Genomic DNA, 14,445 nt, shown 5'->3' with positions numbered 1-14,445 from the left:
AGGGGTTGTTGGCCAGCTTTGCCTGGGCACCTCAGTGAACGTCTCAGCTACCCAACAAGGTCTGGACCGTAGCCTTGGGAAGGGCCGCGCCCCACCTTATGAGTTTGTCCATCTGTGGACATTCTCCCTCAGCCCAGGATACACTTTAGAGTTCCCTTTATATATTTATGGTTATTCTCCCATTATAATGAATACCCCTTTATGTTAAAGTCTTCCTGTTCCTTGCTGGACACAGGAAGCCTACCTAGCATGCTGGCATTGGGCGAACACTGAGGAAGTGGCACAGGGGGAAGCAGACACCTCTGGCATTCTGCCCCTACTCTTGCCCTGGGCTGGATATGATACTCATGGCTGATGGGGGCCAGGGCAAACACTAGAACTTGTAACAGAATTGAAGGTCAATGTTTCCAGGTTAAAAAAATAATAGTTAAAAAAACAGAAAAATTTATTGTGTGTTTGCTGAGAAGGCATCAGGAGCCAGGGCAGCCGGTCTTTCTGTCTCAGCCTTATTCTGTCAAGACCAATGGATCACTCATCTGTGCTTTGTTGCAGATCAACGTGCTTTGCTTCTACAGGCATTTGGCAGAAGATGGCTACCCTACAGTTTCCAAGCCTATCTGTCCTTGGATTGTGCAATCAACAGAGATTAACTAGCACTTCTCCTGGGGGCAAAATGTGATTGGCCCAGTTTGGGTCAGGTGTTCTTTCTTGGTCCAGTCAGCTGAGGCTGAGGTTGCTGGGTCATGTGATAATAAACATGGCTAATGGGCTCTTTCCATTGGTGAATGGAGAGTCAATTCTTAGAGAAGGGAATGTGGTCTGGACAGATCTCTTAAAATATGTCTACCACTGATGGCTACAAATCCACGAGTAACAGTAAAGATGTGGAGGTCACAGACATTTATCTTTTTAACTTTCACTGTTTATCTTCTCTTTGCTATGTACTAGTGGCATCAGAGACCTAGAAAAGTAGAAGTTAGGTGAGTGAGACAAATCAAAAAGAAAGTAGCTAAGAAAGATAAATTACAGATTATCCCATCCATAGATATATTCAATCTTTGAAGAAACCTTTGCGTGCCTGATTCCCTTTGAGAAATGAAATTTTAACATGGAGAAGAAAGCAACTTTTTCAGCCATTTCTTTCTATGTATTAAGAAAGGAAAGTCAGGCCTTTTCTCTAACACCTTCCCCCCGATTCCTTCAAATGTCCAACTTTCTTGAAGGAGGCACAGAGAAGCCAGAATTACCTCATGAAGGAATGAGAGCCAGGTAGAAAGGTTAAAGAGGAGAAAGGTAAAGAGAATTCTAGTGGGATGTGAGTTGGCTCAAATTAGTGAGACAATTCAAAGCTTGTTGAGAGTCAGTGGGAGCTTGGGAGTGATGTAAGGAGGCTTCAGAAACAGAAAAAAGTTTGGAAAAGTTAGTTGTCTGTATGATAGTGCAGTGGCAACAATCATTGTACAGGAAGTTTTAAGTGAGTGGTCGAAACCAACCACTATAAGTAAAATTCCCGTGAAAAGCACTGAATGTCTTAAGCAAGTTGTTTGCATGTGTTGGGAGTATGTATGTAGAATTAAAATGTTATTAGGGGGGGCTTCCCTGGTGGCGCAGTGGTTGAGAGTCTGCCTGCCAATGCAGGGGACACGGGTTCGAGCCCTGGTCTGGGAGGATCCCACATGCCGCGGAGCAACTGGGCCCGTGAGCCACAACTACTGAGCCCGCGCGTCTGGAGCCTGTGATCTGCAGCAGGAGAGGCTGCGGCAGTGAGAGGCCTGCGCACCGCGATGAAGAGTGGCCCCCACTCTTCGCAACTAGAGAAAGCCCTCGCACAGAAACGAAGACCTAACACAGCCAAAAATAAATAAATAAATTAAAAAAAAAATGTTATTGGGGGACTTCCCTGGTGGCGCAGTGGTTAAGAATCCACCTGCCAATGCAGGGGACACGGGTTCGATCCCTGGTCCGGGAAGATCCCACATGCTGCGGAGCAACCAAGCCCGTGCACCACAACTACTGAGCCCGCGTGCCACAACTACTGAAGCCCACGTGCCTAGAGCCCGTGCTCCGCAACAAGAGAAGCCACTGCAATGAGAAGCCCACGCACCGTGATGAAGAGTAGACCCTGCTCGACGCAACTAGAGAAAGCCCGCGCGCAGCAACGGAGACCCAAAACAACCAAAAATAAATAAATTAATTAACAAATACTATTAAAAAATGTTGTTAGGTACCTAGTTAACAATTCTAGGCACAAAACCAATTGCTTTAAATAAAAGGCTCTGTCTTGATTAATACCATTAGTGTAGCAGCTAAACTGGGATCTGTGTGGCACAATGGGAGTCCATTCAAACATACTTGGGGGAATTTCAAGACTTTTACTTGGGGTACTAATGACTTCCTTTATGACAGAACACATTACTTAAACCAAAAATGATCAGCCTCTGCATATAGAAGTGTGAAGAGAGACTTAATTAATTTACTAATTGCACTTCTTATTTTAAGTGGTATATTGATTTGGGTCTATAGTGGTTAAGTTGCTGTTTTCTCTTACAAAGTGTGGTGTTCCTTGTTGGGGGTTCAAGAAGAGGGTGGCTAGAATATGTACCCAGCCCTAGGCATTGGCAGAAAATATTGCCCCAATACTTGTTGGGTACCTAAGATTCCCTAGAGTTACTCCAGCAAGTCCTCTGTGTAAAATACAATCTTGTTACCTGACAGTACTGAAATCAGCAAGTCTTTATAGTGCTCCTCTGGCCCCGATGTATGAATGTACTACTTCAGTGATTATGTGTAAGGCCTGAGTAGAAGGTTATCTCTACCACGTGATGTAGAGGAGGGCCTGGGAGGATGGAACGAAGATGGGTATGGTTTGATGGGGAGCAGGGATGAAAAGGAAGACTCAGAACATAAGGGGATGCTACCCACGTGGGAAGCAGTAGGGCAGGAGCGTTGAGTACTGGTTTCATTTCATTAGTGTTCCCATATAGAGTCTCCTCTATGCTCACTTAGAAGCAAGGAGAAAGGAAAAAGCTGGGTGTTTCTAAGAATCTCTTTAAGTACAGAATGTTAAACCAAATAAATGTTTTACTTACTTCGAATGACAATCTATTAAGGCATAGGGTAGATTTTTTCACTATCATAGTGAATAAATAATGGAATTCGCTAATGTGAGACTGAAATTTACTTCAGTAGGGATCTAAAAAACAATAGATAACCTGCCTCCTTCTGGGCTGTTCCTTTAGGAACAAACCCTGAGGGAGGAATGGCCAAGTTCATGAATTGGCCACCAGGGGTCACCAGAAGAATTGAAAGGACTTCTGAGGCGAAGCCATAGTTTCTTGCTCACCAAGAAGACGGCAGATTTGTGGGACCTGTGTGCCCACCCTTCTGTTATTAGAAAGACTTTTCACTTAACTATTTAGGATTCCTTTGTCCCTTCTTTTATATTTAGAATTTCCTTGTCCCTTCTTTTTGATCATCAGTTCTTGCTACACTACTCTGACCTATATGTCATTAGTAGAGATTTTATTTTCTTTTTAATTAAATATATAAATTTTTATCAATAGGGGATTACTCACCTTTCTGGTCTCAGCTCAAATGTTAGCCCATCACCAGAGGACTTCTTTAAGTGTTCAATCTAATGTCTCTCCATTGCTCTTTCATATCACCCGCTTATTTATTTATTACCTGTCTTCCCACCTTACCAGAAAAGTAATCAGAGCTAACATTTAAGTAGACATGTCAGGAACTGTTCAAATGCTGGGCGTATATTAACTCTGAATCTGCACAGCAATCCTGTATGATAGACATTATTATTATAATTTTCAAGCAGAAGACACTGAGACACAGAGACGTTAAGTAACTTGCCCAAGGTCACACAGCTCTAAAATCACATAATTAGAATTCATACCCTGGCAGTCTGGTGCCAAAACCCATGCTCTTAATCGTTAAGTATCCTTCCTGTCCATGAGTGGAGCTGGTCTGAATCCCCAGCCCTAGAATAATGCCTGTTCATGTTATATGTTAAATGAATTAATACATTGTTGTGAATTCAGAGTGTCGGACTATTCAGCCAAATGATAATATGTACTGATATGAAGATATTTCCACATGTTGTTAAGTGAATACAACAAATAAAGAATATTATGTATAGCCTGATTCTATTTTTGAAAAAAAAAAAGCGCTTATGTATATTGCATATGTAACATCTATAAGATACGTGTATATGTACATGTGGGGAGGTGAGGTGGGGTATAGAGAAAAATCTGGAAGACTAAATATTTCTATGATCATCTCTAGGGAATAGGATTGGTGGGGCAAGGGGGAATTTTTTTATACCCTCTTAGGAAAAAAATTAAGAATAAGTACTTTCTTTATAATATGAAAAGCTTTAAGTAAAAATTTTCAAAATTTTGACAAAAATAAACACTCTCTCTTGTTTCATACACTCTTGAATTATAGTTTCAAAATAATAAGTACTTTAAAAGTCCTGAATTTTGTAAATCTGTAAATGAAGTAAAGCAGCTGTTTCTTACTTCATTTGATCCTAAGTTTTGCAGTGTGGTTTTGTTCAGGGTGTCTTCATTTACTTTTATTCTTTCCTAAATGGGGGGTAGCGAGTGGGAGAAGGGTTTCATTCTCACAACTGAGAGCTGAATATATCACCCAAGGAATTATCACATAATAACTTTATGCCATTATTATTGACATAATTATTGTTATATGTCATGACATTGTGATGTCATAGCATATTACAGAAGTCCACAGGCTGTGTTATAACTAAGTCCTGGGCTTTTTGCGATGTACATGTGAACCTTTCTTTTCCAGCATCTGACTTTTGCATTTCATTCCAGATAAGGGTAGTATTAGTTCACAGGTTGGTTGGCTCATCAGAGTAAGAAGATGTATGCGTGGAGTTTTCTTTTAAAAAATGAGCTTCTTCAGAGGTTGTTGAGCTCATTCACCTCCTTCAGGAAAGTAAATTTGAGGAGCAGGGTCAGCTGAGGTTGGAGGTATGTGTGCAGATCTCCTATTATTTAAGCATTCCAAGAATGCAATGTCCTGTGCTTCAAAGTCGCATAATAAAGATGTTTGGCACTGAGGTGTTGGACTTGACTTTGTAGTGTGGCCTCTCAGGGTCAGCCTATTTTTCTGAGAGCCTGGAGGTCCCATCATTGTGCCAGGTCACAGGAAGGGACATGAAAAGCAGGGGAGGATAGGGTGGAGATCAGAGGGCCCTGGGCACCCAAGAGGGCAAACTCTCCATCACCCTCACAGATTTTCAGCCCTGCCTGTACATTTAACCACCTGGGAGCTTTTAAAACAGACGGATGCCTGCCTCACCCCAGACCAGTTGAATTGGAATCGCTGGGATTTGGGCCTAAGCAGTAGTTTTTTTAAAAAAGCTCTCCAGATTATTTTAATGGGTGGCCAAGGTTGAGAACCACTGGCTCATGGGTAGCTCTCCAGGGCTTCTAGAAGCTCATGTGCATGATAGGAAGGAAGTGGGGGGCTGGAGGTCTGCTAGAATGGATGGACTCACAGTATCTCACACGCCCGGGAGGCTGGAACTACTTCCATCTAGATTCCATCCTCTCTCCACCTCTAATACTCTCCTACTGCTGAGTGAATACAAGTGGAAGGTGGTCCTGGGGAATGATATTGAATAGCAAGATAGCAGATCAGAGGGGAGATAAAAATCACTTGTTCAAACAAAACACACAGTTGGGACCAGGCAGTCTAGGGCAGAGGTGGTTATATTTATTCAGCACAGTAGAGTTGACAATATCATTTCATGATACATTTTCTCATTAGGGTCCTTGGGCAAGCCTGTGAGGTGGGCATTTATTGCCCTTTGATGGATGAGGCAGCAGAGGGCTGGAAGAATCTGAGGCCCAGGATTACACAGCTATTACGTGGCCAAGTAGAACCAGCACCTGTCTGGCTACCAGTTCCAGGGTCACTCTGCTTCCCCACAGTGGCTTTAAAAGTCCAGCTTTGATGTTAATTTTTTCTGCTTCAACTTATAAGTTCCTGGTTCTCTTGAATTCTTTATAGACATTTGCAACACTTGAGGCAAGAGAACCAACTAGCGAAAAACTGACCAGGAAAGATGTCCAAAGGAGCAAGAAAAAAACAGCAAACAACCCACTTTTCCTATTCTCTCATTTATAGATGGTTTACATGAAAACTGTCTATAAATTCCTAGTATTTTTCTACTATATTGAGTTGGCCAAAAAGTTCCTTCGGGTTTTTCCATAAGATGGTACAGAAAAACCCGAACGAACTCTTTTGGCCAACCCAGTAGCAATAGCTAACATCGTGTAGAACATGCACTATATGCCACTCACTGGGTTTTATGAAAATTAATTTATTTAGTCCTCCCAACCACCACATGGCATAGGTACTATTATTGATCCCCATTTTACAGGTGGGGAAACTGAGGTCCACAGGGCTTAGGCAACTTGCCTAAAGTCACACAGCTAGTGGCCCAGATTGGAATCCAGTTTGGGACAAGAGCTCACAAGACTTATCCATTACACTGTGCTGACTCTTGGAGCTACAGCCCTGCTGATCTGAGTTCCCAGTCTGACTCTGGGCTCCTACCTTTTCTACCTGCTTCCTTAGTTATAATAATCATTCGTGCTTAATGCGCTTTTTATCATGCATTAGGTTTTGCTCCAAGGGCTTTACAAGTATTATATTATCTCATTTAATTCCTTAACACTGGAGAGTGGATCCCAGGTGGCCCCTCCTGGGGAGGCTCTTCTCCAGCTCACAGCTGTTCTGACCACTGCCACTCTTTCAGCACGCTCCCTTGGCCCCTTCCCAAAGCTGCCAAAGGACTCTGTAGATATTTGTTGACTAGATAAGAGAAATCCCTCTGTCCCCCCTGTTTTCATGGTTAGAACCCTGTAAGATCAGCTCTTCTTCCAGGTTCTTGGCTGTGGGTCCCAGATCCCCTCCCCTTGAGTTCATCTTGCCTTCTGCCCACAGCCTTCTCACATCATCCAGGTGGATGAGCCAATCCACTCTGACCTTCTAATGCAACACTGATTTGTCTCTGTGTGACTGGGCTAAGTAAGAGGTTGCAGGATTTCATTCTGGGCTGAAGCAGTAGGATCCTTTCTTGCCAGACCTGACTGACCGCACATCAGATGAGCCATGACATCAAATGAGGACTCACTGTCAGGTTCTGCTTTGAGCCTTGTGGAGACCAAGTGGAGCTTCTTTCAGATTGCTCCCAAGGCTTCATGTAGGGCCAGGCGACCTCCATGCTCAGTGCTCTCCCACCCAGTTCTTCTCTGTCTTGAGGATTTCTTCCATCTACAGCATCGTTCCCTGGCTCTCCTTGTGGCTGGATCCTTCTCAGCTTCCACGTCTCAATTTCACTCTCAGGATCTCACTGAGAACTTCCCTGATCACTGTGTCCAAAGGAAATGCCTCTTTCTTTGCCCTCACTCGCTCTTTTAACATCACCCTTATTTCCTCTCCACACTCTTTAATCCTCGTATTTATTCATTTATTTACTGTCAGTATTTCCGATGAAATGTAAGCTTGAAGAGGGCAAGGAATTGTCTTTTTCACTCACTGCTCTGCTAGGACCTCCTCCTAGCGTGGTGCCAACCCCTGCAAGGTGCTGCGTGATAGAAGTAAAGACCCCTCTGTCATCAGGGGTGATGGTGTTGACCACTGCCAGTGGCTCATTTCCAGCATCCCAACCCTGCCAGTGACCCTTCCTTATTTACATCGGCCACATCTCCTAAATAAATCCATACCTTGTTCAGGGTTTTGTTGCTGTTGTTTGCATGGACTAGATCACTCAGGGCCTGTCTCTGTTCTTCTCAGTTTCATCATGTTGAATGAAGTTCCTGTTATCTCTGTGGACACCTTCTCTGTAAATAAAATCAGAAAGGCAATTTGGGCTCTCAGTGAAAGGGGCAAATTGTCACTGAGGAGGATGGATTCTTTGTTGTGCCTCTTTGGGAATATGTCGGTCAAATGGAAGAGTCCCCAGAAAGTTTAAAGAGTTTAAAAAAATCTAACCGTGCCCTAGGCAGTATGCTGGGTGTCTAGGGGCACACAAGGGCTAAGCGTCTACAATCTGTGGCTTTTCTGGCTATTAGTGAGAAAAGACTTAACTGCACAAGATCGATACCAGCATATGAAACAAGTACTAAATCAAAACAACAAGAGATGACAGTGGAGAGTGGTCACTGGGGTCTGGGAAGGCTTGATGAGACTTAGTCAAGGCTGTGAAAGACGGAGGATTTGGGTAAATTTGCTTGGATGTATTCTGCGGCCTTAGCACTCTGTGTAGTCACTGGGTTCTTTGTCCCTTCTAGATAGAGCCATGGAATGCTCCAGTCGTCCTCTGGCTGCAGGGCGGGCCGGGAGGCTCATCCATGTTTGGACTCTTTGTGGAACACGGACCTTATATTGTCACAAGAAACATGACCGGTAAGTGCTGCTTGGACTCTGTTTTCCCATGGAGAGTTCTTCATTTGAACCTTATTATCTGCTCTAGAAATAACTTAAGAGTGAACAGTGAACCACTAGAAATAGCTTTACAGTTCCAGATTATAAAAACATAACTTTCTGGCAATGTTTGTCCAAGAAGGAGGAGCCACCAGGGTGCGTGTCCTGGCTGGGCTGCTTTCTCCCTTAAAATTTGGGTGAAAGGTTCCAAGCTTTGTTCTGCCAGTCTGCTGCTGACTCAAGCGATCCGGGCTTGTGAAAACAGTTGGTATTTATTACTATTTGGGTAAGCCCTTTTGCGTAGGACAAATGGGTGGAATTATATCCCTAGTTATTCACATGAACTGAACACTGTACGGTTCAGTCACATGAATGATCGGATATCTTGGAAGCAAGATACTGAGGGCTGGGGCTGGCATGAAGGAAGGAATGGAGAAGGAACCACATCCAGCTGTAACCCAGGTTTACCTCCATCTCATTTTTTTGGTGGGGAGGGGAGACTGTTTACTTTCCCTGGGTCAGAATTTGGAGGGTGAACCAGTTTGTGACTCAGTATATTCATGTACACAATTCTGTTGAAGTTGTGGTTCTCTTCAGCATTGGATGGGAGGAAGCAGATTCTGGAGAATTGGACATTAAGGATGATTCACCCAATTGGACAGATGGGTTTATTGCATCCCTGGTTGATGGGTGTTTCTGCATGAACCAGTTGCACGGGGTTTTGTTTCCAAAGTTCATCTTAGATGTAGAAACTCTCTGGTTCTGGGAAAAGTAAAGGAGAGGAGGGGAGAAGAAAAAGGTGCTGATATCTGTTCCCTACTATGAGAGTATAACGCAACATCAGAGGGACACCAAGGGTTCGCTGACCTGGAGAGGACAGGTAGGCATGTTGGGCTCCTAACCAGAGCTAGGCATTAGATGGGATGTTTTATTAATGACCCAGTCTAAAACCTCTTCTCTGCTTTACTAGTGCGTGCCAGAGACTTTCCTTGGACCACTACATTTTCCATGCTCTACATTGATAATCCAGTGAGTATCTCCAGGGTCCTGTGAAATGGCAGTGTTGGTCTCTCTTGTCTTTTTTCTTTCATTAAGTACATTTAAGAAATAGAAAAAAAAAACCAGATTTAATTTTTTTCTTTTTAAAATGTAATTGTCTATGTAAAGAACACATTTGAAGTTTAACTTTTCTAACATGTATCATTACATCCAAGTTTGGGAATTTTACTTGCTGCCTTCTCTCCTTCCCTCATTTCTAATCTTATAAAATGTCCTGATGACTGAATTATACCATCCAGGATAAGGGATTAGTTTCTTTCTGCTGATGATATGGGTTTCTCTATAGCATGGGTTATTATATAGTATGGGAAGTCCTAATCTTTCAAATTGAGTTCTAGATATAAAAAGTCAAAACTGGCCCCCTTCACTTATCACAGTGAACAGAATGCCACATCTCGGGGGGCAGCAAAAGGTGGAATTCTCCTTGGGAAGTTCTTATGAAATTAAATCCTATAAACTGCAGTATAGGAAAGTAACTTTAGGGTCAGCTTCTGCAGATTGGGAGTATCTTTGTCCTCTAACTGATTTCTCTAACTTCTTTCATTTCCCAGATGGTTCAAAGATAAAACAGAAAAATAGGGAGAAAAAAGTCCAACATTCTTGCCCTCCCCCATGTTTTGTCAACCATCCTTTTTCCTAGTCTATAATACCATATTTAAATAAAAGTTTAATTAAATGTCCTGTTCTCTTGGGGGTTTGGAGAAAAAACAAAAGCAAAAATATTTACAACTGGTGTGTGTGGAGGGGGTGCATTCCTTATGTATATTATTGACCCAAAATAAATAGTAGCTTCTTCTATTGATTTACAGCTCAATTGTCCATGAACTTCTAGGTATAAGGAAGTATTAGTTTAAAGCTAATCTTTATTTTGAAGCCGCTTGTCTGCTGAAGGTGAAAGGGCTTAGTGGCCATATTTCCCATAAATAAAGAAATGGGAAAAAATAACTACACACACACACAACTATCTTTTATCTCCAGCCTAATTTCCTTCTTAGCAGGCAGAGCAGTGCACCCTCCAGGTTTCAGAGAGGAGACAACTTGGGGTCTTTTGATACTGTAGCAGGAGCCAGGAAAGGTGAATTTCTTGTTCTTAAAGCAACATCTGGCAGGGTCCCCACTGCAGGATCGGAGCAGCTCAGTCACTGGCTTCAGGGCAGAGCTTTGCGCTGCTATTTTGTTTGGGCTTGGAGGGGGGAAGGGGAACATAGGTGACATGCAGCATCCTCCTGTGAGGACGGCTGAGTGCATATGGGTGATGGCAAAAATCTGAGGTCAAAGTCATGGCCTTTGGAATAAGATTGATTTCCTTCCCATGTGGTATCTCTCAGCAGGACATGTGTTCCTCTGTGTTTATACCTGCTTATTCATTTCACCTTCAGGTGGGCACAGGCTTCAGTTTTACTGAACATCTCCAGGGATACGCAGTGGATGAGGATGACGTAGCACGAGACTTATACAGGTAAAAGGCCCTGACTCTTTCAGCCTTCTTCAGACCAAACGTTTTTCTGTTTCAATAGGAAAATTCTTCCAGTAGTAGAAGTATTATTGATTGGTCTTCATAGTCCATTTCCTGAAGATCTTTTAAGAATACTTCTATGTGAGGTGTGTGTGTGCGCACACACGCACATGGCCTATTTTCCACTTTATTACATTATCATTGATAAGTATGAAAGTAGAGAAAGTAGCAAGAAGAACTGACATCTTAAGGCATAATTTTAATTTTGTAAACATAGCTTTTGAAAAACAATGGAAACAGAGCAGAATTATTCAACCAAAGATGATTTTCCAACCTTTCAACTAGATGCCTGAGAGGTTTCTGCTTGCTTTCCAACATTATATTGAACTTTGCACTTGCCAGGAAACCACATCTCGGATGTTTGTTTGTTTTCTTTCCCAGGATTCCTCCTTTTGTGGCCTTCACAAAATGCAATTTTTTACTCTTGTGTTTCTCCTTCTTGCCTTTTCCAGGCTGAAAGCTCAGCTTGTTAGCGAGTCTCTTACCTTTCCCTTCATATTACAAAATTATTCTTTTACTAAAAAAAAAAAAAAAAAATTTAAGGAAAATGTGACGTTGTAAGCCTGATCAAACAGTATACATATAATGTCTTCCTTTCTTTTTCTTACATTCATTATAGCTATTTTTTAGTACTTGTTTTTAAAGTAAGTGACCTTTCTTATTCGGTCACATTTTTTTTCCAGTCTGTAAATTATTACTAGAGACCAAGTCCTGGATTCTTTCAGATTACTAGGGCACCGCTTTACGCATTGTAATAATTTACTAAAAGAATCCTAGTGGCCAGGAAGAGTTAACTAGCTCCTTTACCCTGCCCCCCACTTTTACCAAACACTCATTCTGCTAATTACTTGGTGAGCAAACCCAACCAATCCCCAAAGTGAAAGTGAATCTAATAGGAGTCAGAGTTTTTTGATCTCTGACAAAAGCTTTCCGTTTTATTCTTCTTTCTCCCCGAGGCCAATGGCTGGGAGGGGTGGGAGAGGGGGAGAGGAAGGAAGAACTTCCGGCCTCTCTCCCAGAGATTTTTCTCTCTTCTCTGCTGCCCCAGAAAATGATATGGCTGTTGTCTGTCTTGCACACTTTCATCTGCCACATGTCCCATTATTTTAACACTTTCATTCAGTTTCTAGGCGGGCTGGATAGGACCCACACTTCTGCTTCCAGATACAATGGGTCCTGGGGGCAGATTAGCCAGATCCTGACAGGGGTCTCTCCCCTGCCCCCAGCTCACGCACCTCCTTTTTCCCGCCACAGACATAATCCTGCTTTACAAGTTTACTCAAGCGCCATGTCTTTCTCATTTAGCACTGACTGTGAGCTCTCATTTTTCAGATTGGAAACCTACTTCTCCCCCATACCCTCCTCCTACTCCAACCCTCTTTTGGCTTAAATCCAAACAACCTCAGTTGTTTAACTAGCAAACACCCTGAGGGCGGAGGGTCTGTATTAAAGAAATGCATCAGACCCTCTAAACCAGAGCCTTGCACCCTTGCCCTTCCTTTTCTGGCTCTCCTGCCCCTCCCCCAGAGATGGTCACAGCTTCCAGTTGACCCTCTGAGTGGATATTTACTGCTGACATGTGGTTCATCTCCTCTTGCAAGACATGTAAAGAGAACCTATTTCAAAGCATCCATTGTTTATAGCTGTTTTAGTTCTTTTTGCTTCAGGCTCTTAGAACTGGAAAGTAGTTAATCAAGAGTAGTGCAGAAAACTGATTTCAGCTGTTTCCTTTATGGTTTGCACTATTTGTTTCCCTTTGTGACTACAGTCTTCTCTCCAGCTGTCCAGATGGGTGTTTGGAATAAGAAGGTCGCTTTGAAACCTATAAATTGTCTACTATTGGTTTAAAGAGTAGAACAAAAAAAAAAAAAAAAAAAAGAGTAGAACATTCTTTTTCTCCCTTTGAAAACCATCTTTCTTTTTTTCTGAAAATCCAATTCCTTTTCACTATTATTAGTGCACGGCTGTAAGGAGGAGACTCCTAAAGACGTTTGACATTCACATGTAGGCTGCTTTTCTTTGTGTTTGGAAGTGAAACTTTTTCACTAACAAGATGTTTAAAAATTTCTTTTTTCTATTTGGAATGTGTTTAGGACCACAGTGCCTCTCTGGTTTAGAAAAAAATATAAATTTCCTAAAGAATAATAAATTTTCTAACTTTGGAGTAGACCAGCTGGTGCCACTCTCCCTCTACCACTATTTTTTGATTGCCTACTATGTGCCCGACATGGTTCCTGGTGCTGCTGATACAGTAGTAAGCAAGCTCCCCAGTCCCCACTCTCCCGGCGTGCCTGAAGTTATTTTCTTAGCAGCCAAAGGGAAATGCTGCTATTCTGTTCCACGTATTGGTTTGCATGGGAGATAGTATGTATTGCTAAACAAAGTTTCATGACAGTGTGACTATGAAACAGGTTTCATATATTAAATGAGAACAATACTGCACGATGGGTGCAGGCAGAGATCATGGCCTGGCCATACTAGAAGTGGAATGAATGCATGCAGAGAATGGCTCCCCATCTGATGCAACAGAACGAAACCACCGAGATTCTTGTTGCTGTGCTTCTTTCAGCCTGTCAGCGACTAAAGCTACACCTTGTTTGGCTTTTGTTCGTATGGAGCTTCTGCTGAGATTATTTTAACCTCAGTTCTCCTGGATGTCTTGTATTTACTATGGCCCTGACTCCACTAGAGCTGACCAAAGTCCAAGGCTGTCTTTGGATCTATAATGCGTTATCATTTACATCTACCTTCTCTAATCCCGAACCCATCTTCCCTTTTAAAAAAATTATCTGAGGAGTATTTTCTCCTACTCATTCACCCTTGCAATCTGTGTTTCATCCTATTGTCCTTTAATGTACCTTTCTGCCACCAGGTAGCCTTTGACTGAAATTGACAAGGCCTTGGCACAATGCCAGCAAGGTCGCCAAATGGAAACACCTGGAAGAGGCATGCTTTGTGTGCCATGTGGCGCTTGTGCCTGAGTAAATGTGTGGAGTGCATGGCACACACACAGGTGTATGTATTATGCCTTATGTATTTTGGCATTTCTACTTCTAAAATTTGCAATTTTATGTGAGCATGATTCTAGATATTATTTTGAAACAACCCTTTGCCACGTGATGGTATAGTCCTTGATGAAAACACAGTTCAAAGAGCAAATGACGTATGTACATGCAACTTACTAAATTTACCTTTTTCATTCTTCGTTCCCATTTAAGAAAGACCTACTAAGGCCTTGCTATGATTAGCCAAATTTTTGTTCATATCCTACTGTGAAATTAAATCTCTGTGATAGCTTCCTTAAGTGGGACCTTGCCTTGGAAACTTCAGCTAGATAATCCTGCTTTTTCAGGCTGGAAGCAACCTGGGAGATTATCTCCTTCAGCTAAGATTGT

General features: G+C 42.4%; 1 protein-coding gene across 6 annotated transcripts in view; it reads left to right on the top strand.

Moving 5' to 3' along the window:
- Positions 1 to 14,445, top strand: part of CPVL (carboxypeptidase vitellogenic like) — a 142,098-nt gene that overhangs the window by 27,291 nt on the left and 100,362 nt on the right. For all 6 annotated transcript variants that reach the window (XM_082397991.1, XM_082397989.1, XM_082397990.1 and 3 more), the window contains exons 4-6: positions 8,343 to 8,457; positions 9,446 to 9,504; positions 10,914 to 10,993. In XM_082397991.1, coding sequence (XP_082254117.1) covers positions 8,343 to 8,457; positions 9,446 to 9,504; positions 10,914 to 10,993 — 254 coding nt within the window. The remainder of the gene's footprint in view (positions 1 to 8,342; positions 8,458 to 9,445; positions 9,505 to 10,913; positions 10,994 to 14,445) is intronic.

Source organism: Balaenoptera borealis (assembly GCF_965194805.1).
Source record: "Balaenoptera borealis genome assembly, chromosome: 7".
NCBI classification, from domain to species: Eukaryota; Metazoa; Chordata; class Mammalia; order Artiodactyla; family Balaenopteridae; genus Balaenoptera; species Balaenoptera borealis.
This window is presented reverse-complemented; position numbering and strand designations above follow the sequence as displayed.